Here is a 27,206-nt window from a genome sequence, read left to right as displayed (position 1 = left end):
CATTCTCAGATGTATTATCTGAAGAGTGTTATAAGCAAGCAACAAAAGTAGTAATTCTTCCACTCTGCTCTGGCCTCTACTGGGGTATTGTGTCCAATTTTGAGCATCATATTTCAGGAAAAATGAGGGCAAAGTGGAGAAAGTCCAGAGAAGAGAAACAGAAATGATTAAAGATCTAGAAAACATGACCTATAAGGGAAGGTTGGAAAAAAAACTGGCTTTATTTAGACTGGAGAAGACTATGAGGATACAGGTCAACAATTTTTAAGTACACTAGCGGGCTACATCCCCTGCTCACTACACTTGCCAACCCCCCACAGAGTAGGTGTCTGAGAGGGTGCAGGAGCAGACTCCCCACCCTCCCTGGTGCTAGGGGAGCGGGAGGACTCCTGGCGCCTGCTCTCCCCCGCACTGGAGTACTGGGGAGGGAGGGAAGAGGCCGGCGGCTGAGAGAGGAGGGGCTGTGGGACACAGAGTGATGTGACCGAGAGAAAGAGAAAAAACAAGGTAAAAAACTGTTCTCTGACCTCTCACTTAGGACAAGAAGCAATGGGCTAAAAATTTCAGCAGAGGAGGTTTCGGCTGGACATGAGGAAAAAAAACTTAACTATTAGGGTATCATTAAGCACTGAAATAATTACCTAAGGAGGCTGTAGAATATTCATTATTGGAGATTTTTAAGAGCAGGTTAGACAGACACCTGTCAAGGCTGGTCAGATAATACAAGTCCTTAGAAACTGGACTAGAAGATCTGTTGAGGTCCCTTGCATTCCTATGAGTTTATGATTCCTTCCACTCAAACAGAATTGGAGTAATAGGAAAGAGACGAGTTAGTCTGTATATTAAATGGTTGGAGTGCCACAAAGTGCTTTTTAAAGACCTGGTGGATCACTGGGAGTGGGTTGAAATTGCTAGTTCTCCCCTCCCCACTCTACCCCCTGGCTCATCATTCCAGCTGCATTGGTTGTAGGTACTTGAGTTCTTTTAAAATTTGTATTTGATACAGTAATTGAATTTCAAATTTTTATGCTTATAAGTTAAAGCAGTTCAGCTATTTTAGTCACTACTGAGCAGACAGAATGGATAGATAACATTTTATTTTATGTTTGTTGCAGAAAGTATTAGGGACAGTGGCTCAACAGCAGCATCCTCCCTTTCCTAACCCAGCCATCATATGCAAAACTGGACTGATTTAAACATTTATCAACTGGCAAGTAAAAGATTCAGTCACTGATTATAATTGCCTGCTTCAACTTCAAGGATCCCCCCCCCACACACGATCCCCGCATTCCACATAGATACTGTGCACAAAGTCTCTTTAATGTGTACACAATGGTATGAATTGAAAGAGGAAATAGCTATCTGTGTGTATACTCTTATTGTGGCTTAAGCACTGAACTCCAGCTCAAGTGCCACAACTCAGCATGCACCCCCTTTCATGTAGGCAAGCCCAAAGTTTATTCTTCCTCTTTCCCTTTTGATTTAATCAGTCCACCAATCCTCCCAAGCTGCTCAACTGAGCATGATTTCTGATGAGCAGAAGCTTTTAGAGATCTGGCATTAATGCTGCTTCTGAAGTCTAATACTACTTTTTATAGCTTATCAAAAATTCAAAATTTCCATGAAGAAATAGATGATGAATTTCAAAACATAAGCAAAATCCTAGTTTTATTCTGCTTGTTGAAAAACAAACACCATTCATCAATATATTTTTTTTTAAATTTCACCCACTTCTCTGTCTCCAATCTCTATTCTACTGAACAGGAAAGGAAAAGAGAGAAAACCCCAAACCTCAACCCAAAATGAAAAAAAGTTTTGGGGAAAAAAAAACCCTTCAATTTAAAACAAAGAACATTTTCCTTACATAATTTTTTTTAAATCATTTCAACTGTAAAGAAACTTCATGAATTTAACTGAATGAAAATGCATTTTTTAAACACAAAAGTGGTTAAAATTATAGTTCGTTTTTATTAAGTCATTTAAGATAATGGATGCAAACATTTTGACATAACAGCAAGCTTGGAGGCACTATCATAATCCAAGAAATCCAATTGGCTGATAATGCATTAATGTCCAAAATCTTAACTTGGATAGTCAAAGAACCTTACTTAGCCTAAAAGTGCTTGCCGTCAGAAGACCGGATGGAAATATCTATGACAGGCTACATTACTACATTTTGGATGAGTAAGCCTAATGGAGCCGTAGTAGTGGGGCAGAGGCAGCTTGGCAACCTGTTGGGGATGGGGGCTAAGGGTCACGCTAAATGGTATGATCTGCATCTTTATTTATAAATGAAGCTGCTGTAAGTAGTACTATACTGACTTTAAAAAGTATCACCAGCACTCGGTCCCATACATACAGGTGAATAAGTTAAATCTCGACACGCCACTTCTGAAAGTTTGCTGACGCCTGGGCTAAATAATACTTTCCTATTTACTTGCTTGATACTGTTCATGATTTTATAGGCAACTATCAAATTCTTCCCCAAGTTTTTAATTTCTCCTCATATGGTTTCAAACCACTAATCATTTTTGTTGCCTTTCTCTGTACTTTTTCCAATTCCAATATATCTTTTTCTGAGATGAGGCAACCAGAACTGCAGGTTCTATTCAATTTATGGGTATTCCATGAAGTAAGTTAGAAGCATTTTGATATTTTCTGTTTCATTATTATCTACTCCTTTCCAAACTCTACAATGTTTTTTTTTTTTTTTTTAAACTGCTGTTGCTCATTGAGCAAATATTTTCAGATAATTATCCACAATGATTTCAAGCCCTCTTTTGGTAACAGCTCATTTAGACCTCATAATTGTATACGTATAGTTGGGATTATGTTTTCCAATGTGCATTACTTTGAATTTATCAACACTGAATTTCATGTATCATTTTGTTACCCAGTCACTGAATTTGGTGAGATACCTCTGACTCTTCACAGTCAGTTTTGGACTCAACTCATCTTGAATAATTTTGTATCCTCTGCAAATTTTGCTACCACACCATTCATCCTCCAAAGAATTTATAAATATGTTAAACAGAACAGATTCCAGTATAGATCCGTAGGAAACCCTGCTATTTATTTCTCTCCGTTGTGAAAGCTAACCATTTATTCCTACTTAGTTTCCAACATTTTAATCAGTTCTTGATCCATAAAGGATCTTCTTTTCTTAGGATCTCCTACTTTGCTTATGAGCCTTTGATGAGGGACCCTGTCAAAAGACTTTTTGAAAGTCCAAGTATACTCTATCATCCCTGTTCACACGCTTGCTCACCACCTCAAGCTATTCTAGTAAACTGATAAGACACGATTTCCCCTCATAAAAGCCATAATACCCAGAATAAGCATCATAAAGCACTATATGTCACAACATGCAGAGCACTGCACAGCATTCTCTGTTTTTTCAAAGTGAATAATGCATAATCAAATCTTAATAGGCGATAGATTTCATAAATTGGATTTATTATGTAGGTTATACACATGGGGATAAAACCAATGAAAACTAAGCTTTTCTTAGGGTAGGTCTACACTATGGGATAAGGTTGAATTAAGATATGCAACTTCAGCTACATTAATTGCACAGCTGAAGTCAAAGTACCTTAACTCAACTTTTGGCGCTGTCAACACTGCAGGAAGTCAAGGGGAGAACACTTACTCCTTGTGGAAGCAGGACTATTGGCAACAACTGCAGTGCTCCTCTCAGTTCGGATTAGCGTGTATTCACTAGACAAGCTAATTTGAACCCTGGAAGATCGACAGTGGCAGCTTTGATCTTCCCTGTAGTGTAGACATACTCTTAGGGAGCATCTTTCATGGGATGAAACCATACTTTTGGAGGTGAAGAGTATAACAGTAATTGTTTCACTTTATTTCAAGAAACTACACGTTAACATAGAAATTAAGAACAGCACATTATTCATATGTTCAAACTACATCATTTTCTTATTTTCGGTAGTTCATTTTTCTTTAAGTATTCCGAAGCCTTACCTTTGAAGAGCCATTTGAATACATTTGTATCATATTCTCTGCTCCTTGCTTTACCTTCAGCTCTATATCCAATTGCTTTTTTAAGACCATCAATCTATTGTTAGTAGAAAAACGAGGGTCACTGTTTGGAGTATCTGGTGTTCTGGGACACTCTGTGAATTAAATGTAAGATGTAATATTCATAACAAACCAATAAAGCTTTTTCTAATATACTTTAAATATTTAATAAAGAGAAAGCTTTGTATTTAAATATTAAAACTGTGCAAAGAAATTACACAACAATATTGCAAATATGCTTTTACTATGAAAAAGCCAGTGAAAGCCTAGTGATTCTTGCACATGGGCTAATATGACTGGCATGGTAAAAGGTATCCTATTTTTTTTTTTTAAATCTTTCCTCCCCAGAGACCTGGTCTTTTCTAAAATGTTTAATCTTTAAAGTGTAAAGTATAGTTTACCATTAAGCCTTCCCAAATCCACCAATACTACTCTAAGTCAGAAAGAGAAGCCTGAATGACCATATTTAAAAATTATTCATATGGTCTACAGACATACTAAATACATTACATCTAATACTAATTACTTTCAAGCATTAGACACATGACTGATGCAATTTACAGCATGATAAAGCAACTGATAAATTCTTCTTTACAATATGTATATACTGTGCTAAGTGTTTGCTGATTCCAGAGAAGTAATGAAATCAAGGGTATATGCATAATTAACTGAGCTGTCGACTACTGAAAAAATTACAATTTGGGAAAGGTGAATGATATATTCTTGTTTGGGAGTGTTACTTTTTGAAAAAAAATCCCTATTCTTTTTAACAGAATTTGCTGCACTTTTTACCAAGTTAAACGGTCATCAATAAGTTCCATGACTTGCCATCTACTTCTTCTAGATTAAAAGCACGTTAATGACTACAAAATTCCATCTCCTGGAGTACAAACTATTGACCTCTCTCCATTCTGAGAATCAGTGTTCACCTGATTATTTCCTATTGCTTAACCAGTTTTTAATCCCCAGTCCTTTAACCTGTGGCTAACTGGGTCCCTATCCAAAGCTTTCAGAAAAGCCGACTAAATTATGTCCATCATATCATCTATTCTGTTTATTTCTTTTAAAGCAGAAACAATTTAAAGAAGCACTATCAGAGAAACCATTCTGACTTTCTCCTTAGAAAGTTATATGTAAATGAGTGTTAGAATATTTTATTCATATTTAAAATTTCCAATTAATTTCCTTCAAACTAAACTGAAACTCACTGATCAACTTCATGAGAAAGAATTCAAAAATAGCCCTGACTATTTAATACTGAGATAAAATATCAAGTAAAAGCAAGTAGAAGCAGACACTTCTTATTCTTGTGGTTGACAGTTTGTTGCAAGAACGTTCAGAGCAGGAACCTGACGACAGTTTCCCCTCTGCTCATGGTCATCTTCTTTGCCTTCTACTTTAAAGCTCCCATATGGAAGATAAAGTGGGTCAAAAGGGTTTGGGATCTGCCAGTTGTTAGCAAAAGGGATGGGGAAGTCGCTGATGGATAGCTCTGGCCTTCTCAGGAAGGGATAAAGGAAGAGTCAGACTTCCTCCCTTGGTTCTTATCACTCAGCTCATGAGAAACTTTTTATTTTTTATGGACAGTTGCACTTCCGGGATCATATAATAGTAAACATCACAGTGAACTTTGAGGCAGAGCTGTATGCAGTCTTCCCCAGGCCCTATGGAAGTTATTTACTACTAACTGAAAGTTAACTTAGTTCTAGAGAAGCTGAAATTAAAACCAAAAAGCTAGGAAGCAGGTAAATGTAGAGAGGAACAAAGGGGAATAAAATGGAGTGAGGAGGGACTTGTCCCTCTTTGTTTCATATTGTTGCTCTGGAACACGACAAACACTTCCCCGTCTCTTCTTGGACAGCTGCAGAGAAGCAGAAAAATTTTAAAAAAGGGGGATCTTTTGAATTCAAAACATACTATTTAAAGGGGGCGCTATCAAAACCTTGATTTTAAAAATGTAAATCATTAAGGGTACGTCTAGACTACATGGCTCCGTCGACAGAGCCATGTAGATTTGTGTTTTTGGCAAAGGCAAATGAAGCCGTGATTTAAATGATCGCGGCTTCATTTACATTTACATGGCTGCCACGCTGAGCCGACAAACAGCTGATCAGCTGTTTGTCGGCTCAGCGCGGCAGCCATGTAAATGTAAATGAAGCCGCGATCATTTAAATCGCGGCTTCATTTGCCTTTGCCTATGTGCCTAATCTACATGCCTCTGCCGACAGAGGCATGTAGTCTAGACACAGCCTAACAGTGCACATTCCAAGTACCAATTGCTGAGTTGTATACAGCTTACAGCAAATGAGACCCCAATCTTATATGCAATTGTCTCCAGGAAGAATTACTGTATGTAGTACAATAGCACTGGAAATCGTAAAAACATGACCCCTTTTAAAGTGTTTCATTTCAGAGAGAACATGGGATGTGACAAATATCTCCACTCAATTCTGAAGTTACTCTAAATAAAAACACTAACATTTATGCCTGTTCAGCTTTATAAATACCTGCAACTTACATGTCTCCTATTTCTTCACATCGTTGGCCACTTTAGCTCTTTGCAATGCTCTGTTACTCAATTACTGCAAGTCTTAGACTCATGAGAAAAGTTATACAAAGTTTTCAGAATATATCATATCTAGAAGACATTCATAAAAATGTACACATTTCCATTTCACTTGGAAGCCTACTGAAAACCACCCTGAAGTAGGGATGTAAGCGACAACTTGACTGTCTGATAAGCATAAGCTTACCGGATAGTTGGCTAGTGATGTGACTAGTCACTTCCCCCGCAGCTTGCTGCCTCTATCAGAGAGAGGCAGCAAGAGGGGAGAGCAGGAGCTAGCGCTGGGGGGGGGGGGGGGGGAGCTGCCTTAAAAGCCAGTTCCCACCCCCAGCAACTTCTCCGCCAGGGGCAAGGGAGATAGAGGCACTGCAGGAAACAGCACGAGCAGAAACTGAAGCAGTCTCCACTTGTGCAACTTCTGTTGCGAGTCTGCTTTTGAAATGCACAAGAGCTTCACCTGGGCTTTTGTACATTCCAAAGGCTGATTCACTGGAATGTACAAGGGATTTACACTGAGTTTCTTTAAAGAAAATTCAAAGGCTACTGTTTGCCAGGCTGAAGCAATTAGTCTGAGACATGAGTCTCTCCCTTATTGTTTTTAATGTCTCATATTTGCAGCCTGGGACAGACCTGAATGTTTAGAACTATAAAAAAAAGTTACTTATTCTTCATAAGTAAAAAAATTGAGGAAACCATACCAAAGATCAACAAGCTAGAGTGAAACAGGTACTTCAAATTGTGCTAATTTACTTCTCAGTTCAGTTTAATTTTTAAAAGAATCACAGGAAATAATAGGGCAGTAGTTTAAAATTTAAATACATGGTGGGGGGTGCTTATTTTTAGTGTGAGAATATTACTATATTTTTAAAGTTTTTTTTTTTTAATTTGATGTTTGTTCCTTGTCAAGTTCTCTGAAGATCTATGGACTGGCCATGAATTTTTAAGTGACTAGAGACTTTTTATTAGTTTTTGTACAAAATGTTAATGTTATTTTTATCACTACATTTTGTGTACTATATGTATCCATATCTATATAATCTATATCTTTTTATATAACTATAATACATGGCTCTTTGCACTCTATCCACAGCTATTTTGGCTCAGTCTCTAACTGGTTGGCCACCCCTAAAATAGTTGATAGAAATACCATCGACTATTTGATTACAATTAACTAACCTAAATTTAACATCCCTCCCTTGAAGCAGCCTCTCTGCCTCACACGTTCCAAAGTAGTTTTCCTCCAGCCTTGAGAGTGTAATTTGCAAGAAGGCCAATGATAAAATGCACTGAACTCTGTGCAAGTCTAACAAGGGTAACTCGCCACTTTGGCTGCATATTATAAGATATTAAATCACCTGCCAGCAATATTCCTTCTACTCTTGTCCATCCATGAGCAGATTTTTCTATCCATGGGTGGAATAAATGTTATATTGCACACTGAGGTATGTGTGAATGTGCACTACCAGTAGAAACAAAAAACCTAACTGAGTCCTCCACTAATCAGCTGGACAGCATCTGAATCTCTCCTGAGTTGCAAAAGCACACAGCTTACAGGAAACACTGCTATATATTTCAAAATGCTTACTGCATCCTTTACTTTAAAACAAGATTCATATGTTCTTTTTTACCACTGCCCAAACTTTTCAAGAGCGACAGTCACTCAACAGACACTCTCAATGGCAAGTATATATTTAGAGTCCTAACTCATGGATATCCGTGGGTATCTTTTTGTGGATAAGGATATAAAATATGTATCAGCGCAGGGTTGAAAGTATATTTATAGAGACTCATGTTAGCAACATTTTAATGTCAAATCACCAGACTGTCCTTATGCCTGCCATTTCACAACACTGGAAAAAAAAACATTTGTTTGACTGTTTACTTTGCTAACATTCCATTTGAAAAAGCCAATTCTGGTATTTTTCAAAATTAATACAAACTCCCTGCACGTTCACAGAAAATACAAGTTATACAGGTTGGACCTCCCTTGTCTGGCATCCTCAAGACCCGACTGGTCCCAGATGAGGGATTTTTCCAGACAGGGGAGGTCATTGCAGCCCTGCAGCCACTGGCTCCCTGGCTCACCCCCCGCAGCCCAGCTGAGCTGGTCACCAGCTCACGGCCCCTCCCCAGCCCATCTGAGCCATATGGAGGCTCCTGGCAGCTCCCTGCCCCAAGCTTCGCAGCCCAGATGTGCCATGCTCCTTGTTCCCTCCTCACAGCCCAACTAAACCTTGTGCAGGCCCCCAGATTCCTGCAGAGTGTCGGGATTCTCTGATCATGGAACATCCATGGTCATGCCAGACCATGGATGTTGCCAGACCAGAGAAACCTGGATTTTAGAGGTGCAACGTGTAGTATAATCTAGTTTGAAAGATCATCAGTTAATGGGAGCCTCTACATATGGAAATCCCTAAGAGTTATTCAATTGATTTTGCTATACAGACATTTTTACTACAAGTTAGCCAAAGAATAGCATGGCAAAAGCCTACTTTTTGATAAAAGAAGAGCTACTATTTTAGTTTCAGACTGTTGAGGCAAGGGGTTCATAAACATTTTCAGTGTAAATCACAAACACTCCTCATGTACCTCCTGCTCACCCATCTGCAATCACACATCCCTTCTGGAAACTACATGGAAAAGCAATAAGAGGATTTTTGTGTGTGAGATTGACAGTCTTAAGTATTTTAGTAACTGAAAGTAATTGCAAGCACAACATGCCTAACCAGTGGTCTTCTGACCACAAATAAGTGCTCGGAACTACCAGTAATCTGCAAGACTACATTTAGAACTTACTTAAGGAATCTAAAACTATTCCAATAATAATTTAAGGAAAATATGAAGGCATGTTGGTAAGTTTTTTAAAAGCAATTGGTAACTCAGTTACAATAATAATTTTTTGTAATGGGAGGATTTTATTTAAAGTAAATCAACATTAAAAAGGTACTAAATATCTAAGCTAGGAGAAAAAAAATTAATAGTTTTTACAGTAATATACCTGTAACATCTTCTGGATCTGTTACAACAATGTGTGCATTTAATTCCTGTAATTTATGATGCAATTCTTCTAATTTCTTGTTTGATTTTTTCAAAATGTTGTCCACGTAAGCCAAGTTTTTTTTATCCGTTGTGACCTTTCTGAGGTTCTCTGCTCCCTCCTTGATTTTAAGCTCCTTCCTTATTTCACGTTTGATTTGGTCCTTTATTTCATCCAATTTCTGTTGTACCATCATATCTGAGAAGTCCAATTTTTGGCCAATGCTTACATTTTCAGAGACTAGAAGACTTCGGGCATCCCCCTACAGCAAAAAAAAAAAAAAAAAAAAAAAAAAAAAAAAAAAAAAACACCACACCAGAGATTAACCTCTTGCTAAACATTTGTGTGTTGTCATGCTGTAACAAGCTCATAAAATTGTACACTTTTGCGAAGTTATGCTTTCCAAGTAACAGATTTGTTTTAGGCATAGTAAAGGTTTCGCTAAACTTATTTTAACACAAAGAAATTTAAATACCTCTGGATTTGTCATACATATATGCCTTGCTTATCAGCCCTATTGGTATTTTTTCGAGATGTGTGTTTTAGCACACTAAGTGGATCTAAGCAGTATCCACTTTTAAGCTGGCTCCTTGTGCATTCCAGCTCCCTCAGAGCAACTTGCCCCTCCTCCAGCACAGCTGCAGGCTCCCCATGTGCACCGTCCCCACCCGCTGCATAAAATTTTAGTGGGTACATGTTTACCAAACTAAACAAATTTTAACATCCCTAGTTACTTTATTTCTTGGCATAGGTAGATGGGAAGAGGAAGACCAAAAGCATGAAGAATAACTTATCTAAATAGGTTCCCTGAGAGTGACATACAAAATGGTTATTCTGAATCACATTTGCTGCAATTCAAATATTTCATTTGTGTGATTCCCACTTACATGCTGCATGTGTCCACATAGGCCATACCTGTACTTCACTTACACTCTTGCCCCATCTTTCTTGGGCATATAGAGAAAAGCTACCCTGACCATTTCAGTATTCTTGCGAATTCAGAATCCCAGTAAAGATGGATTCCAAAGGAACAGGGATAGAGTGAAGGTTTACAGATGCCACACCAACAAAATATTTCAAAGAACCAGTTACTATAAAATAAGATAGAGTCTATATATGTAGATCCCTACCTTATAACTAGCCATCAAGTTTTAGTACAGTTAGACAAGTAAGGATTACAGAATTGGTCTACTAATTTGGAATACGATCTATTCTCTAAATCCAGGGTATAACATTTAGTACAGGTATGTTACTGAGCTATTGGTAGCTTCCTATAAGATTCCTGTAACAGTAATCTCTTAGGTATGCTGAAGAGGTTTCCAGGGCTGCTGTTGCAAAGTCTTTGAGGCTTGAAGGAAGGTGTATATTTGCTAACTAGTAACACACTGATCCACTTGTATAATCTCTGGAAAGAAATGATTTTACATTCCACAGCTTTCCTAATACAAAAAACATAAAAACCAACTAATAGTCTAGCACAGAACTACTTAACATTCGGCCCACAGTGTGGTTTGGGTTTATGCGGGACTCAACACACGGCTCGTGGGCGAGATCCTCTGAACATAGCCTCCACTGGGAACAGGCTCCCCAACAGTGAGGCATATTCCAGTCGGGGTGAGCGCTGAAAGACGCAAGCAGACGGGTTGGCCAGAACAGATGGGTACAGGGTGTCGGCATTTCTAGCCCCTGTGGAGGTAGTGCCGGGAGCACAAGGGCACTGTGGGAAGTGATTTGTATTCATGCCCATCAGTGTGCAAGAAGCTATTTACATATATTCTTGCATGTATATGCAACCACACTTAAGTTGTGGCCCTTGACACATGCTGAGAGTATCATTGTGGCCCACAGGGCTTCCAAAGTTGAGTAGCCCTGGTCTAGCAGCACCTTAAAGGCTAACAAAACATGTAGATGGTATCATGAGTTTTCGTGGGCACAGCCCACTTCTTCAGATGGAGTATTAAAAGTCCAGATCCAAGAATAAATAGAGGGGGGAGAAGGAGGGAAAGAGGAGGGGGAGGAAGAGAGAAAAATAGTGAATTAGATTATTCACGTTACAAGAGGCTGACGAGAATAATTTGCACCTCTATAAGTACACATTGGTTGGCTGGTTAAGTCACTAGGAAGTGGAAGGTAGTGTGCAAGCCAGCCAATATCTTTATTCATTCCTCTCTAATAGGAATCAAACTTGTAAGTTAAATTAAGTTCCAACCCTTCCCAGTGTATTTGGCTTGTGGAATTGGCCTGAAACATGGTGACTCTGAGATCCATTATGAGTGCCCACGAAAGCTCACGATACTATCTACTTAGTCTTTAAGGTGCTGCTAGACTACTAGTCTGAAACTGGAAAAACTTAAACAAACTCGGCTACCCTCTGAAGCTTTTGAACAATAAACAATTATTTCCTGAATGGCATTATCCTGTTTAAAATGTCTTCAGAATTATTCTTCGTTATCTGAAGTATGAAGCTTGGTTTCTAGCAGGTATGGGTGATGCTTAGCAAAGAAGATAGCTTGATGGTGTAGTTTAAGTGACAAATAGGACACCATCTTGCTGGGGAACTTAGGGTGGGTTCTGAGTACTGCCTTATCCCTGTGTAATAGTGCATGAAGGTGATTAGCCATCAATACCCAAATCTCACTAACTCTCCTGGTTGAGAGAACAGCCATTAGGAAGAGGATTTTGAGTGAGAGATGGTAAAAAAAAAAAAAAAAAAAAAGCACTTGGATAAGTGTTAAATGCAGTGGGGATGTTCCAAAAGAATGATTTTTAAGTCTCTAGGACAGGAAAGGCTAATGAATTGAATGTGAACAATTTCTTTCAGAAATTTTTAATACTGGGATGAAAGGACACACAATTGTGAATGTGAAAGCGACAGGCTAAAATGGCAGCTAAATGGTCCCTAATGTAGTTGATGGCAAGACCCTATAGCAGGGGTCGGCAAAGAGCCAAACTACATCAAAATTCAGAACAAGTGGCCAACAGAGCCAGTATAAGAATGTCCATTTGCATCACTGAAAATATACAACTATACAAGATGCTAAATATTTAGTATAATAAATATACTAATAATTGACATGATGATTAATAAGAGTATAAATGAAACCTTGTCCTCAAGGACTTTATTTAATAGGACTTTTGCTACTGCATCTTTTTTGCTCATGTCTTAGAAATCTACATCATAATTGGTCAAATTTTGCTTCATGCACACATTCAGGCTATCTTGTCAATCTTGAGCACAAATTACCTTGGATGTGATTTCAAATGAGAGAAAGCCTCACATATAGGTGCAGCCAAACATTGAAAATAAGGCCAAACTGACATTTTGCATGGTGTTGTATGAGACAGGAAATTCTTTCCAAAACTGCAGAATCATTGTGCTCCAATTTCTTTGTGTCAGACCTTTTCTGCAGCTTTGTCAATTCTGCACTTTGTCGAGCAAGGCATTGTAAATCAGAATTCATCTTGATGAATTTTTCCACCCCGATATCTGACTCCTTGAAATCTCCTATTCCCATTTCCAAATCACTGACTGAGATACTGTCAAATCCAATTCTCCATTGAACATGTTATGTGGACAAATCATAAGCTTAAAAAAGCACTATTGCAAAAGTCAACAAAATGAGACTTGAATGCCATCAGCAGTTCGGAAACAAACCCAGCTCCAACGCAAAGATAAGGACATTGCGGAGAAACTAAATGAATTCTTTGCTTCAGTCTTCATGCTTGAGGATGTCAGGGAGATTCCCAAACCTGAGCCATTCTTTTTAGGTGACAAATCTGAGGAATTGTCCCAGACTGAGGTGTCAGAGGAAGTTTTGGAACAAAACTGATAAACTTAACAGTAACAAGTCACCAGGACCAGATTGCTTTCAACCAAGTGTTCTGAAAGAGCTCAAATTTGAACTTGAGGAACTACTGACTGTGGTTTGTAATGTATCCTTTAGATCATCTTCTGTACCTAATGCCTGGAAGACAGCTAATGTGACACCAATATTTAAAAAGGGCTTTAGAGGTAAACCTGGCAATTACATACTGGTAAGTCTATCATCATTACTGGACGAATTACTTGAAACTATAGTAAAGAATACAATTGTCAAACACATAGATGAACATAATTTGTTGGGGGAAGTCAACATGGTTTCTGTAAAAGGAAATCTTGCCTTACTAGAATTCTTTGAGGGGATCAACAAATATGTGGACAAGGGGGAATCCAGTAGATACAGCGTACTTGGATTTCTAGAAAGCCTTTTACAAGACCTGTTACCAAAGGCTCTTAAAGGGATAGAGAATCAGACAGAGAACATCTAACACAAAACCATGGTATGCCCACATCTTGAATACTGTCTACGGATGTGGTCACCTCATCTCAAAAAAGGTATATTGGTACTGGAAAAGGTTCCGAAAAGGGCAACCAAAATGATTAGGGTTTGGAACCGGTCCCATATAAAGAGAATAAAAAGACTGGGACTTTTCATCTTAGATTTCCTAATTCGGTTCCACAAGATTGTGCACAAAGTGCCTCCTGATGCACAATGCAATGAAAGTTCAAAAGCAGCAGTTCAGCTGTTCCGACAAGAGTAAGGAATCCCCCATATTTGCCAGTCATGCTAGGTGTCCTGTCCATACACACAGATACAAGATTATCCAACTGTATTTTTCTCGTTTAAAAAGTTCACCATAGGTTGCCCCTTGTTCCATTTTTTCCATCGGTAATCTCAGTCATTTCTTCATGCATAGCATTTCCACAAATAAATCATCCCAGAATACACAACTGATTAATGTCACATGTCAGTTGTCTTGTCCAAAGCAAAGCAAAGCTGTACTCAAAATCTTCATTTTTTCCTTGTTGATTTGATGGGCCATTTTTACAATTCTGCCATGGACTGTTTTTGTTTATAATGGTATGTCTTGAATTTTCTGTAATATTTTGTCCTTGTTCTGAAACTCATCAAATAGTTCATGACCAATTTTTAGCATGCATCTTTTCACATAATCCCCGTCAGTGAAAGGCTTCCCCTCTCGATTAATGCTGTATGAGCCTGCAAAACTTGTGGAGTTTAAGCTCCCCTCTTTTTTGGATCATACTATCAGGCTGTTTTGTTCAAGGTTCATTATTTGCTACAGCTCCTCGCAGGCTTTTTTGGTGCATCACCCTGGGAGTATTTTATAGCAAATGCCGCATGTTTTGCCATGAAATTCACTGTTTTTGTTTGAAAACAGGCTCTCACTACAAATGAGACAGTGTGGCGATCCAGAACTATCCACAAATGCATATAAGTCTACCCATTTCTTTTGAAAATTGCAGTATTTGTCATCTCTTTCTCTGATGGAAAGTGGAGAGGATGGATGGCTATTAAAATGAACAGTTAAAGGTGAAAGACCAAAAAAAACCCCAAACTAATCCCATTTTGACACGAGTATTGTGTATTTAAAATTTTGAATAAATTTTTCATTTTAATTTAAAAATGTGTATTTTGAGAATGACAAGAGAGCCATATTTGGTTCCATACTGAGCCAAATTTGGCTCCAGAGCTGTAGGCTGCAGACCTCTGCGCTACAGTCTGAACTGGAGAACACAACCTTGGAACAGCGACAAGGAGTCCTGTGGTACCTTGTAGACTAACACATTTATCGGAGCATAAGCTTTCGTGGGCAAAGTCCCACTTCATCAGTTGCAGGTACTGGAAATTCCAGAGGCAGGTATAAATACACAGGCACAAGAAAAGAGTACCAATCAAGAGTAAGACTAGAGATAACAAGGGCAATTCAGTCAGTGAGGCCCACTTCTAGCAGCTGATGTGGAAGTGTTAACACCAACAGAGGAGAAACTGCTTTTGTAGTTGGCTAGCCATTCACAGTCTTTTTTAATCCTAAAATGGTGTGGTCAAATTTGCAGATGAACTGTAGCTTATAGATTAGTCTATAAGGTGCCACAGGACTCCTCGTCGCTTTTGCAGATTCAGACTAACATGGCTACCCCTCTGATGATACTTGAAATCTTGGAACAGAAGCTTGCAATGGGTTCAGATCTTGTTGTGAAGCCATATACAAGATATTTTCCACTTTGATCAGTAAAGGGTTCTTGTAAAGCGTTTCCTATTCTGTCAGGAATTATTCTACAATCCTTTCTGTGGGCTCATATATAGGCGAGTTCCATACAAACAGTTACAGGTACATGAATGGAGAATTTGTCCTCAATCTGAAAACTGGAGAAAAAGAGGTTTTATAAACCTGTGCATCAGGGAAACTGGAATTAAATCAGAAAAATCCTAGAGGGGATGAAAAGCACTGTAGAGCGACTCTGGCATGGTAAATACTCTGAAGCAGAAGATAAATTTTTTTGCTGATGGCAAAAATAGATCTACCAAAGGGAGCCCCATCTGTGGAATAATGGCTTGAAAATGGAATCTATTAGTCACCATTCATGACGTGCTCAATATTTTTTGCTGAAGTTATTTGCCAGATAGCTGTTTGCTCCTAGTAGGTGAAGAGTCATGGGAGTTATACTGTGAACATGACAACATTGGTGCACACATTGACTCACACAGCTGTTGCTACAGTACAGTGGAGAAATGTTTTCTGATCAGGATCTTTACTGTTCCCTTCAAGAATAATAGAAAACTCTGGAAGCTAGCTGAAACCCCCAGAGTTCAAATGCACAGGAATGGAACCAAGGACTTTGTTCAGGGCCACTCTGCTTTGAATTTGAGGTGGTTTTGATGCTCCCCTCCCAACTAGCCACAGAGGCACCTGTAATCAGTGACATCATGGGAAGTAGGTACAGAATGGCGCTCCTTTGCACTCATTTAACACTACAGATGCGTTTCTGAAAATGTTCATGCTAAGTGAAAACGTGCTATGCGGGGTCAATTTTCCCATTAAAAATAATGGAAAAGAAGGGGGTTGCATTTCAAGTGGTGGTGGCAAAGTCAATTTTTTGTTGGTGCTGGGTCGTCAACGTCAACATTAGATATCTAGCAACACAAGATAACTAGCAACACAAGTCGCCACGGTTTCTTAAAACACAAAGATAAACATGTGAATGAGCAGAAGAGCGCTGTGACCACATGTATCATCCGCTCATGCGTATTACCCTAGTTTCATCAACTTATACTGCCGCACAAAGTAGCCCGCCACTTGATTATTTTCATGTTATTTCAGGGACGGTTGTTTTATTCGAAAAACGTTCCCTAAAAAAATCGTGCTATTGCAAAAACATGTTGAGCAGGCACGTGTTAAACGAGTAATTACTGTATCTGGAGGTTTGTTTAGCAGTTCAGGAAAACTTGGTATGGTTCCAACTCCTATAAATTAAGTTTGATGGTTGGTAAACCTTACCTCAGCCATCGAGGGACATCTCATAAGTGCATGATGTCACGTGCTATAAGATTTTGAGAGTTTTTTGCTGCCATTTCAAGATTATGCCTGAAGATGGAGATGAGCTATATGACTGTCTGAAACCTGTCTACAGGGATTTTGGCTTTTGTTGACTAAATCTACAAGGTCTCTCATACATTCCAAGAATTCTGTTGGAGTGAGTTACGCTTATGCACTAAGACTGTTGGAGTAAGTAAATTGAGTACTGTGAAGTAAGTTTTCTGTAGCCTGGATGAATTGATAAGTGCTTTGAAGTTGAAAGGTACAAACCAATCCAACCTTCTAGAGGAGATGATGAATGCCAATTTTAATCAGAATATGAATTAAGGATGTAAACGTCTCCCTCTCCCCCACCCCATGCTGCTGCCTCTACTGCCCCAGGCTCATCGATTAATCATTTAAATGATGAGCCTGGGGCAGTAGAGACAGCAGCGTGACGTGGGGGGGGGGGGGGGGGGGGGGGGGGGGGGGGGGGAGAAGGCCAGGCGGGAGCAGCTGCTCACAGGAAGCTGGCTTAAAAGCTCCCTCTGAGCACTGGATCCTGTATAGCCACCTTCCTCCCACCACCACTGCCTCTGATAGAGACAGCAGCTGGTGAAGGAGGGGGGAAGGAGGCAGGTGGAAGCTGATGTGTGGGGAGAGCTGGCTTTTAAGATGGTTACCTGCATGTACCAGCTCTCAGGACTGTCTCTCCGTCCCTCCCCTTTTCCTGCGCATCCTAACTCCTTCAGAGTCGCCTGGCCTCCCTTCACATTGCTGCTTCTGTGAGCACCGGCTCTTGCAGTGCTGTCTTCCCCCTGAACTACTACCTCTGATACAGGGATTAGGGGGACAGGCAGAAACCAATGCTCACAGTGAGCCGATTTAAAAGATGACTCCCCACAAACACTAACTGCTGTAAATTTTAGCAGCTACAGATTTACAAAATAAAATGCATTTTAACATTCCTACCATGAATGTGTTGTAACTTCAGGTACCAGATAGGTTGCAGTTCCCTTTTTCTCTTGGCAAAGTAATAGCAATGAGAATAGAAGCCATACTGTGTACAGTAAACTTCTGATAATCCGGCACCTTTAGGACCCAGGGGATGCCGGATTATCAGAAATGCTGGATTATCAGAAGTGGGGGAGAGCTATGAGGAGTCTGGGGTGGGGTGGGGTTGGGGCATGCCACCCCAGACCCTTCATAGCCCACCCTTTCGATAGTCCAACTCTGCCCCAGGCATCCCCGATTCAGCCGCTGCTGGTCAGTTTCAGCAGTGGCTGAATTGGGGACGCCTGTGGCAGAGCAGATGAGGTGCTGCCGGGTTGGTCCGGTAGCGCCGCCCCTTGGCGCTGCAAGACCAAACCACCAGCACCCCAGCTGCTCTTGGGGATGCCTGGGACACAGCAGCTGGGGTGCTGCCAGGTTGGTCCCGCAGCGCCGAAGGGCAGCGCTACAGGACCAACCCAGCAGCACCCCAGCTGCTCTGCCCCCAGCTTCTCCGATTCAGCTGCTTGTCCGTTTCAGCAGCGGCTGAATTGGGGAAGCTGTGTGCACAGCAGCTCCAGTTGTCCGGCTGCCCAGAGCACTTCCGGGTTCCCAATGGTGCCGCACCATCAGGAGTGCCAGAGCATTGGATGCAGGACTAATGGAGTTTTACTGTACTACTTCTGTTTCTCCTACTTTGTAGAAAGGAGCGCACCTCTTCCTTCAGATATCTCTTGGAAGATTAATTTCTGAAGCGAGACTGGGGAATGGGTATAATAGGGCAAGGACTAAAACTGTATGGAGTGGCCTTCTATAATCTCCTGTACCCATTGAAGTAACCCCAGCCCATGCTTAAGAGAAATGCAAAAAATAGCAATAGTAGACAGTAAGCTCCTCAAATTCAACCTGCCATTTGTAAGACAATGCAGTAAAGGTAGTAGAGCAGTGATGGGAAACCTAGGCTAGTGAGTGGGCCATTTAAGTGGCCCTCCATTCTAGTGGGTTGCAAAATTTTCATAATCAAGCTGGTCTCCCAGGATCAGTTAGTTTTGCTAACCGTGCTTGTGTACCTGGAACTTGTGGTGTGTGCCGATGGAACCATACCAGTGCTTTGATCGGATGCAGAGGGAGCACATAGCTTTCACAGTCATGTGTCCTTGCTTTACATGCAAGTTGCTTTATTAATACCTGTAGGAAAAAACTATATGGATGGAAACCAGTGGAATCTGGCAACCTGGTATGTGAGCCACAGTAAACAAAATGTCTCACATGCCACACAGAATACCAATGGGCTGCAGGTTACCGCCAGTACAGGAAGACGACAAGGGTCACATAGCAGAAGTAAAGCTTCCTATAGTGAAATCAGCAGGCCTCTGTTGCTGACAGAAGGAAGTTCTGTCTGAAATTGACCTTGGGGTTTCTTCTGAGTTGCAGCTGTATACATACCCAAGGATTTCAATGTAGCTCTAGAGTCCCATGGGGTATGAAAACTCATTGGTTGAGCACTTAAACAGGTCTCGTCCTTTGAAGGAGATGTCTTCAATATCTGCTTGGACCTCTTTAAGAATCCCCAATATTGCCCTCTTCTTGGCAAATGCTATGACCACTGAACAGGCTGTATCTAGGACTATTTGGTGACAATTTTTGTCTAACTTACAAACTCCCTCTGAAATGATGGATCTCAAGATAGCTCTCACTTTCTGTAGGACCTGGTCAGTGAATTATACTTATCCTATGGTTCTCTAGTCATATTTAAAGATTAGGACTTAACTGCATATTGACACTTGACAACGAGGGGGACCGACAGGCCTTTCTGCTAAGATATTAAAGTATCTTGGGATCTTTTGTCCAGGAGTGATTTAAGTAGTCCTATCTTAGATTTTCCTGTGTTGCAGATGCATCCGACTCCTAGGTCTAGTAGTAAGTAGATGTTTTTAAAGCAGTGTGGTAGTGCAGGAAGAGAGACATGGTATGTTTTCTCTGCTTGTTTCAGTTCAGAAGGTAAAGGCTGGAGTCAGGAAAAGGGTTCAAGAAATCCTTCCTTTATTGACATTGCCAATTTGCCAGGGAGATTAGAACAGTGAACATAAAAAGGGTATATGCTTTCCCCCATACTACAAATCATTGCATTCTCTATATTTGCTGCCATTTTCAGTTCTGAAAGGACTTTAAGTTGTCAGAAAAAACTATTGTTAGTGGGTGTCACCAGAGGAATGCAGATTTCTCAGAGTAGCCAGCTAGAAAGGGTTGAGAGGAGTCTCTTCTCATTCTTTCTACAGACCTAGATTGCAGCTCCTAGATCTAGACGGGGTCCCCCAGAATGTCAGCAGAAGATAATCCTGAAAAGGCCCACAAAGATGTTTGCTGATGCATGTCAGGAAATCCAGGAGGGGGGCCCTCAAAATATGCTGGCAGTGATTTTGAGGGTGATCTGAGGGTTGCTGCTCTAGAACAATTCCTGCAATGAAGAAGCAAATGGATGTCAAGAGAAGAATCTCTGCTTGACTAAGAAGATTGTGAGTTGACAGGGTAAAAAGAGGAGGAGGAGTAAATGCAGTCTAAAGATAGTGCCAACCTCTAAGCGTAGGTTAGGAGACTACCTGTATTGACTCTTCAATCCTTCTAGCACGAGAAGGATCTGTGCCAATGGCATCTGTATTGAAGCCAGTGCTAGGTTCTCAACATCAGAAGTCAAACAGATCTGCTGGTACTAGGGGTGTAAAAATTTGTTTCATAAAGGTAACCGTGTAATGCTAAAAATCCTAGTGGTTACACTCAGCAGTATAAAGCTTAAATAAGGAGCTGTCAGATCCACTCTTGTGGAAGCTTTGCGATTGCAGCTAAACTGCTTCCTTGGGAGCGGGGCTGGCAGGGGCAACAGGCCCCACTCCTGGGGAGGCTTCACTGCAGGTCTCTGCAGCCAGCTCTCCAAGAGGGGAACTGGCAGCCCCTAGGAGCCCAACTGCCAGAGAGCCAGCATATAACTTGCATGTAATCTGCAGCGGGGGAGCCGGACCCACTACAGACAGAGCCTTCATCCCGCCTAACCCTGTGTCCTTTTCCATACTTTGAGCCCCTACCACAGATGAATTTTGTTATGTGCACCAATTTGGAGGACCTCCATGTCGCTCAGCACCTCCACATTGGTGCACACATAAGAAAACTCATTCTGCACATGGACATCAAATATTAGAGGGAACAATGGTCAGTTGCATTAGGGATTTGGGTACACCATTGTCACTAGAGCTGGTATGTGCCAGTGAGGAGAGAAAAAGAGAATGAATGATGAAAGAGGTCAGTGCAAACAGGGCAGAGAAGTGTCTCGACACTAGCCCTTGTAATTACTAATAGCTACAAAATTGAGCTGGTGATGACTGGACATTACAGGATGACAGGCAGAAGCTGCTGAGTTCTGTCATGCTGCCACGGGCAGTAGGGATTTAAAATAGCAGTTAAGCAGTTAACCTGTTAAACAAAATGATCTTGCACAAGGGGCTTCCCAGTCAAGCCTGCGGCGCAGGACTGGGGCTGCCGCACGGTCAGCTGGGGTTCCGCCTGCCTCCCTGTGCAGGTTCCTGCCACCCGACCCAGTTAACTGGTACCTATCTTAAGTCTTACCAGATAACCATTTAGATTCCTAATGACAGTAAGAGGCAAGTGAGAGGAGGTCAGGGATCTTCTGTCTTTTATAGTGTTGGGGACTGGGGCATGGGTATACTTAGGAAACTACGGAAACAGACAACTACAACTTGTTAAAATGTTACTCAAGTTCTCCTCTGTACACATTCACTAACAGTTTGTTTTTTTAAAAATAGGTTATCAGAACACTTCCAGAATAAAAAAAAATCTAGGCATTAGCTGCCATTTTTGTAAACAGAAATGTATCCTAAATACTAAGATTAGCAAGAATCACCACTTTGCCTTGGATTGGACTATGAGTATGTATGGGACAGAAAAACAACAGATAAGCAGTTTAAAATGATAAATCCTGCTTAAGCAACTCAAGGTCATGCAAATGTAGTGCACAAGCAACTAAACTGGTTCATGGAGAAACAATTTATTCTAATGCAAACTAAAATTAGATCAATAGGGCAGATTCATTATTCATAATGAATGTGACCATAAGCATAGTTGTATATGGAGCCAGGTGAAGAATCCACATTTTGGGGATTTGTCAGAGTATGAAATACTTGCTATCAATTTTTAATACAAACACTTATTGCCATTGTGGAAGACAGGAACAATCAGTACCTGACAAAGAGGCAGCAAGCCACTGGTGAATATTTTATGTAGTTTGTAGGTGAGTTTTGTTTCAGCTCCTTGCTTGTATTTATGTTAGGGATGGTAGATAGCAGTTACATGATTATTCAATTAACTGAACAAAATATTATCAGTTGTACAACTATTCTATAGTCCCAGGGTGGGGCTGGCAGCCAGTGCGCTCCCGGCCCTACTCCCAGGGAGCCCCCTGTCATCCCGCACTGCAGCAGCCTTGGTCTGCAGGGGGGGCCCAAGCTTTCCATTGACATAGGCTGCACTGACTTTCCACAGAACAGCCTCTGTCCACAGCAAGCACAGGCCTGATGGACAGAGGCTGCTCCAGGAAGCTGGCATGTGAGGAAAGCTAACTTAAAAGTCAGTTCCCTAAGAATATCAGCTCCCACTTGTCTCTCCCTCACCCACGCTGCTGCCTCTGATAGGGTATGTCTACACTACCCCGCTAGTTCAAACTAGCGGGGTAATGTAGGCATACCGCACTTGCAAATGAAGCCCGGGATTTGAATTTCCCAGGCTTCATTTGCATAAACAGGGAGCCGCCATTTTTAAAACCCCGCTGGTTCGAACCCCGTGCAGCGCGGCTACACGGGGCTCGAACTAGGTAGTTCGGACTAGGCTTCCTATTCCGAACTACCGGTACACCTTGTTCCACTACCTAGTTCGAGCCCCGTGTAGCCGCGCTGCACGGGGTTCGAACCAGCGGGGTTTTAAAAATGGCGGCTCCCTGCTTATGCAAATGAAGTCCGGGAAATTCAAATCCCGGGCTTCATTTGCAAGTGCGGTATGCCTACATTACCCTCCTAGTTCGAACTAGGAGGGTAGTGTAGACATACCCATAGAGAGGCAGTAGTGCAGAAGGGGGAAGGAGGAAGAAGTGGCTCATGAGCCAATACACACAGGAATTAATTAATTCTGGAATTCTAGAAACATTCTAGATCCAAATAACACGAGAAACTTCCATTTGAATCAGCTGACGTCTCCATATTTACTAGTAACTGATTCTGTATTAGCAAGTTTCTAAGTTTCTAGTAATCTTTTTTTGGGTATAGAGTGTGGAAAAAACATGTACTATACATAAGCTGAACATTTTAAATAGTAATATTACAATACTAACTAACTACAATACCAAGAGAGGGAGCATGCTATTTAAAATTAGTATGTTTAGCTTTCAGTCCAATGGTAAGTCACGTAATAAATACCCCAGAAAGTACAATGCATGAAGCTTTCAATAAACCCACAAAACCTATTGTAATGGACACTATTCAACCTAAGTGTTCATTAGGCAGTTCTTAGATATGTCTCCCAAAGTTCCATGAGAGTCTCAAAATAGCTGAAGAGTTTCTTAGTGTTAAAAGCAGAGTGAGAGCAACTTTAAAATTCTTATTATTATTCTTCAATGTGTAAATTAAAGCAACTCAGACAATCAGCAGAATAAGTGTAAATAGAGCTAAAAGCCTACATTAGCGTAAGATGGTGTAATGTACTCCCCTTTATGCTTCCCCTCTAAATTTGGCCTAGTATGATAGCGTATCCCAATGATAAAAGAACCCACAGTGCTCACTTGGTTGCTAACAAATACAATAGTTCACTGCATCCTATATTCTTGATAAGTATGAATGCCATCACTGATGATGATGTAGAAGCCAAGTACAATATACACAGCAAATAAGAACGCAGAACAAACAAAACAAACCCACACAGAAGAACATTAAGAGATTCCTATTTGCCTTTCTTACAAATTTGGCATAGATCTACTTGAATTAAATGAAAAAGATTACCTTGTTAGCAGACTTTTATCCCCTGATTTACACTATGGCTGAATTTGAATAAGGCATCTAGTTACAATTTACTTATCATGGGATTTTACAGGAGTCAACAGATAATGGCTCACAATTGGCAATTTTGATATGTCAGTTAAAGTACATCAAGCCTGTACGCTAAAATGAGTTAACAGAAAAATCATTACAGGAAGCAAATAACTATTTTAAAAGCCCAGACAAATTCAAAGGATCCAAACTCTGAGCTGATAGAATATACCAACGCAAACTGTTTTCTATGAGGGACAAAATGCTATGCTTTACAAAGTGTTGCTTTTATTGCAAGGTGTCACTCAGACAAAGAAATAAAATATATTCATGAACATACATCTGAAGGCCCACAGCTTTAGTGCCAACATCTAATGACCTTCTTCAGCCAAAGGCAATTCCACTCTGCAGTTGTTACAAAAGAGCTCTGTGCCAAGAGGCTTAAACAGAAATAGTAGGATAAAAAAAAAGACAAAAGCTTACTACCATTCAAGTGTAAAAAAATGTGAGATTAAAAGAAAAACCCCACCAAGGTAACACAAAATGTCTAAACAAAACCAAGGAAGAGTTAGCTTTCCATTTTCTTAGTAACTCCCAGAATGATAGTAATAGTACTGCTGAGTTGAAAATGCATCATATAGTCAATGCCAGAAGAACCCCTCTCCTTTCCCAGATGGCATGTGATAGAGCCACCTGAGCAGATTAGCACAGTCTCTGAAGAAATTGCCTTGAAAGGTAGTGCCCATGCAATCATGAAGACATTGAGATTCAGACACCGTAGTTGCTGACAGATGGCCAACAGACAGACAGAACAGTCCTCATCTGTCAAGTGGTTCAGATCATTTACCTCCATTCCATCCCCTAATCACCAAGTTTCTGATTCATTCATTGCCATTAATTTTGTAGTTATTTTTGGCTGTTATGTTTTATAAAGACTTCATTAAAAATGGAGGTGGGAGAGCGATGTAGCAACTCCTGAAATCATTAAACATTAGTTAAGAAATAAAGTCAATTCTCTTCTTAGTATTCTTGCATGTCAAAGTTTTCAGATACTTTCTGTTAAACATTCCTTCACAAAAAACTTTAAGCTACTTTTATAATACTCAATTAGTGTATTAAAGAAATAGATTTAATATCACATAAGGACTTCTCAATAGTATCCCACTTTCCAAACCATAAGGACTTCCACATCTAGATTTACTGGGAAGTATTCTGGTTCATTCCAGATTTTATTTTTTAATTCTTTTCATGAGCATACATACAAATATCAGAATCTCAGTTCAGTCTCTCTCTGCTGTGTACTGCAACCACTTGAGGGGGGAAAAACTGATCAGATCTCTAACAAAATGATTAAAAATTATGGAATGTGACTACTTCAACAAAAGAACACACCCACAGACCTGATTTTTTTTTTTAAATGTCATTTGGTTTATGCTCTCAACTAAATAAAGCAACATGCTGGAAATTGACACTTCTCTTAAATTTACCTCATTACAGATCTTAGACTTGAAGCTTACCTTTCTAATATGAACATTTCTTCTGTTTTTGAAAAAAAAATTCAACTATTATATCTAATCCAACATCCATTTATGAAATTGGTTTTAGACAGTGATGTCCAACCTTTTCAACCTGAAGGGCCAATCATTCTAAACGCAATCAATACACAGGAACAAGTTTGCTGAATCATTCCACTCCCTTTGTGCTGTTCAAGCAAGCACCCACACAATCCCTGATGAGGATTACCATAATATGGAGGAGTCCATATTGGCTGTAGAACAGTAAAGGGCAACCCAGGATGCATGGGCTGCATGCAGCCCACTGGGGTTCCACATGTGACCTGAACACCCAGTCTGTCCCCTCCCCCATGCCTCTTGTGCACTTGAGCCCCAGCTCTCCCTACTACTTCCCCTCCCTCCCAGCACTTTTAGAGCACCTTGAATCTGCTGATTTGCATTCCGTCTCTGCTCCTTGTTCAAGCTGAGGGAGGGAGGGAGGGACAGAATGTGAATCAGCAGATTCATGGTGCTCTGAAATTGCTGGGAAAGAGGGAAAGGAGTAGAAAGTGTGAGGCTGCACTGCAGGAGAGATGTGTGTGTGGGGGGGGGGGGGGGGGGAGAAGAGACAGACAGAGGGCATGCAAGCCACAGAGGGAACCTTAGGGTATGTCTAGACTACATCCCTCTATCAGCAGAGGGATGCAGATTAGGTAGGTCGACATTGCAAATGAAGCGGGGATTTAAATATCCCGTACTTAATTTGCATAAAAATGGCCACCGTTTTTGCCAGCTCAGCACTTTGTCGACAAATTGGGCAGCAGGTAGATCGGTTGCCCCCCACTGGATTTCAATCATGCAGCCCTCTGAGATGAAAGCGGCCCACTAATGTTTCCCCACTCAATAGTCTCAGTTGCCCATTGCTGCTGTAGACTCTGCATAGCCATTTCCTATGCTCTCCCTCCCAGGTTTGGTGTTGGGGTTGAAGAGATAGGATAAGAATGGGTGAAGCACTATATGAACCTGCTGTTATTTGTTCAGTATGAAGAATGCTAAGAAAAAAAAATGGAGGGAAAAATAAATAAAAGCTATTCTCTCACTATTAAACACGTATCTAACCAATCTTAGTAACTGTAAGAAGAAATAATAGCTAAGGCATTTCCACACATCCCTACATAGCCTTAATGTCCATCATGAGGCGGTACAGGGAGCACATACAGGCAACAAACACAAAAAACCGCACACACAAAAAAACACCCTCAAATGAAAAAACCTCAAGAGAAGCGTGTATACCTGAAGTGGCATACCCACAAAGTTACTACCTGAAAAAGAAACATATTTCAATTTGTAGTCAGACTGATAATTTGTTAACACAGTAAGTTCTCAAAGGTCACAAACAAGACACCACTATGTTAAGAAATAATGTATAGGAAAACACAGATCTAGCTAACTTACTGCAAAGTCTTAATGGGCTCAACTTCACCTAGGTTGCTGGCTTGAAGACAGACTATTTAAACATTCAAATTTAAGATGGAAGGCCTTCAATCTCACATACCAAGCAAAAGCTTTTCAGATATGCTTACTGAAAGTAACACCACCACTTGGTTTTGTGATGGGGTCAGGCCAGATGGCCACAAGAGAGT

The 27,206-nt window shown here is 40.5% G+C and overlaps 1 protein-coding gene across 1 annotated transcript in view; it reads right to left on the bottom strand.

Moving 5' to 3' along the window:
* PKN2 (protein kinase N2) overlaps positions 1-27,206 on the bottom strand; it is a 106,834-nt gene that overhangs the window by 45,449 nt on the left and 34,179 nt on the right. The window contains exons 2-3 of the mRNA XM_075936412.1: positions 9,603-9,903; positions 3,982-4,133 (exon numbers count right to left, since the gene is read on the bottom strand). Of these exons, the coding sequence (XP_075792527.1) occupies positions 3,982-4,133; positions 9,603-9,903 (453 nt within the window). The remainder of the gene's footprint in view (positions 1-3,981; positions 4,134-9,602; positions 9,904-27,206) is intronic.

The sequence above is a fragment of the Pelodiscus sinensis genome, chromosome 9 (genome assembly GCF_049634645.1).
Source record: "Pelodiscus sinensis isolate JC-2024 chromosome 9, ASM4963464v1, whole genome shotgun sequence".
NCBI lineage: Eukaryota > Metazoa > Chordata > Testudines > Trionychidae > Pelodiscus > Pelodiscus sinensis.
Note: the sequence above shows the minus strand (reverse complement) of the source record. Positions and strands in the feature narration are given on the sequence as shown.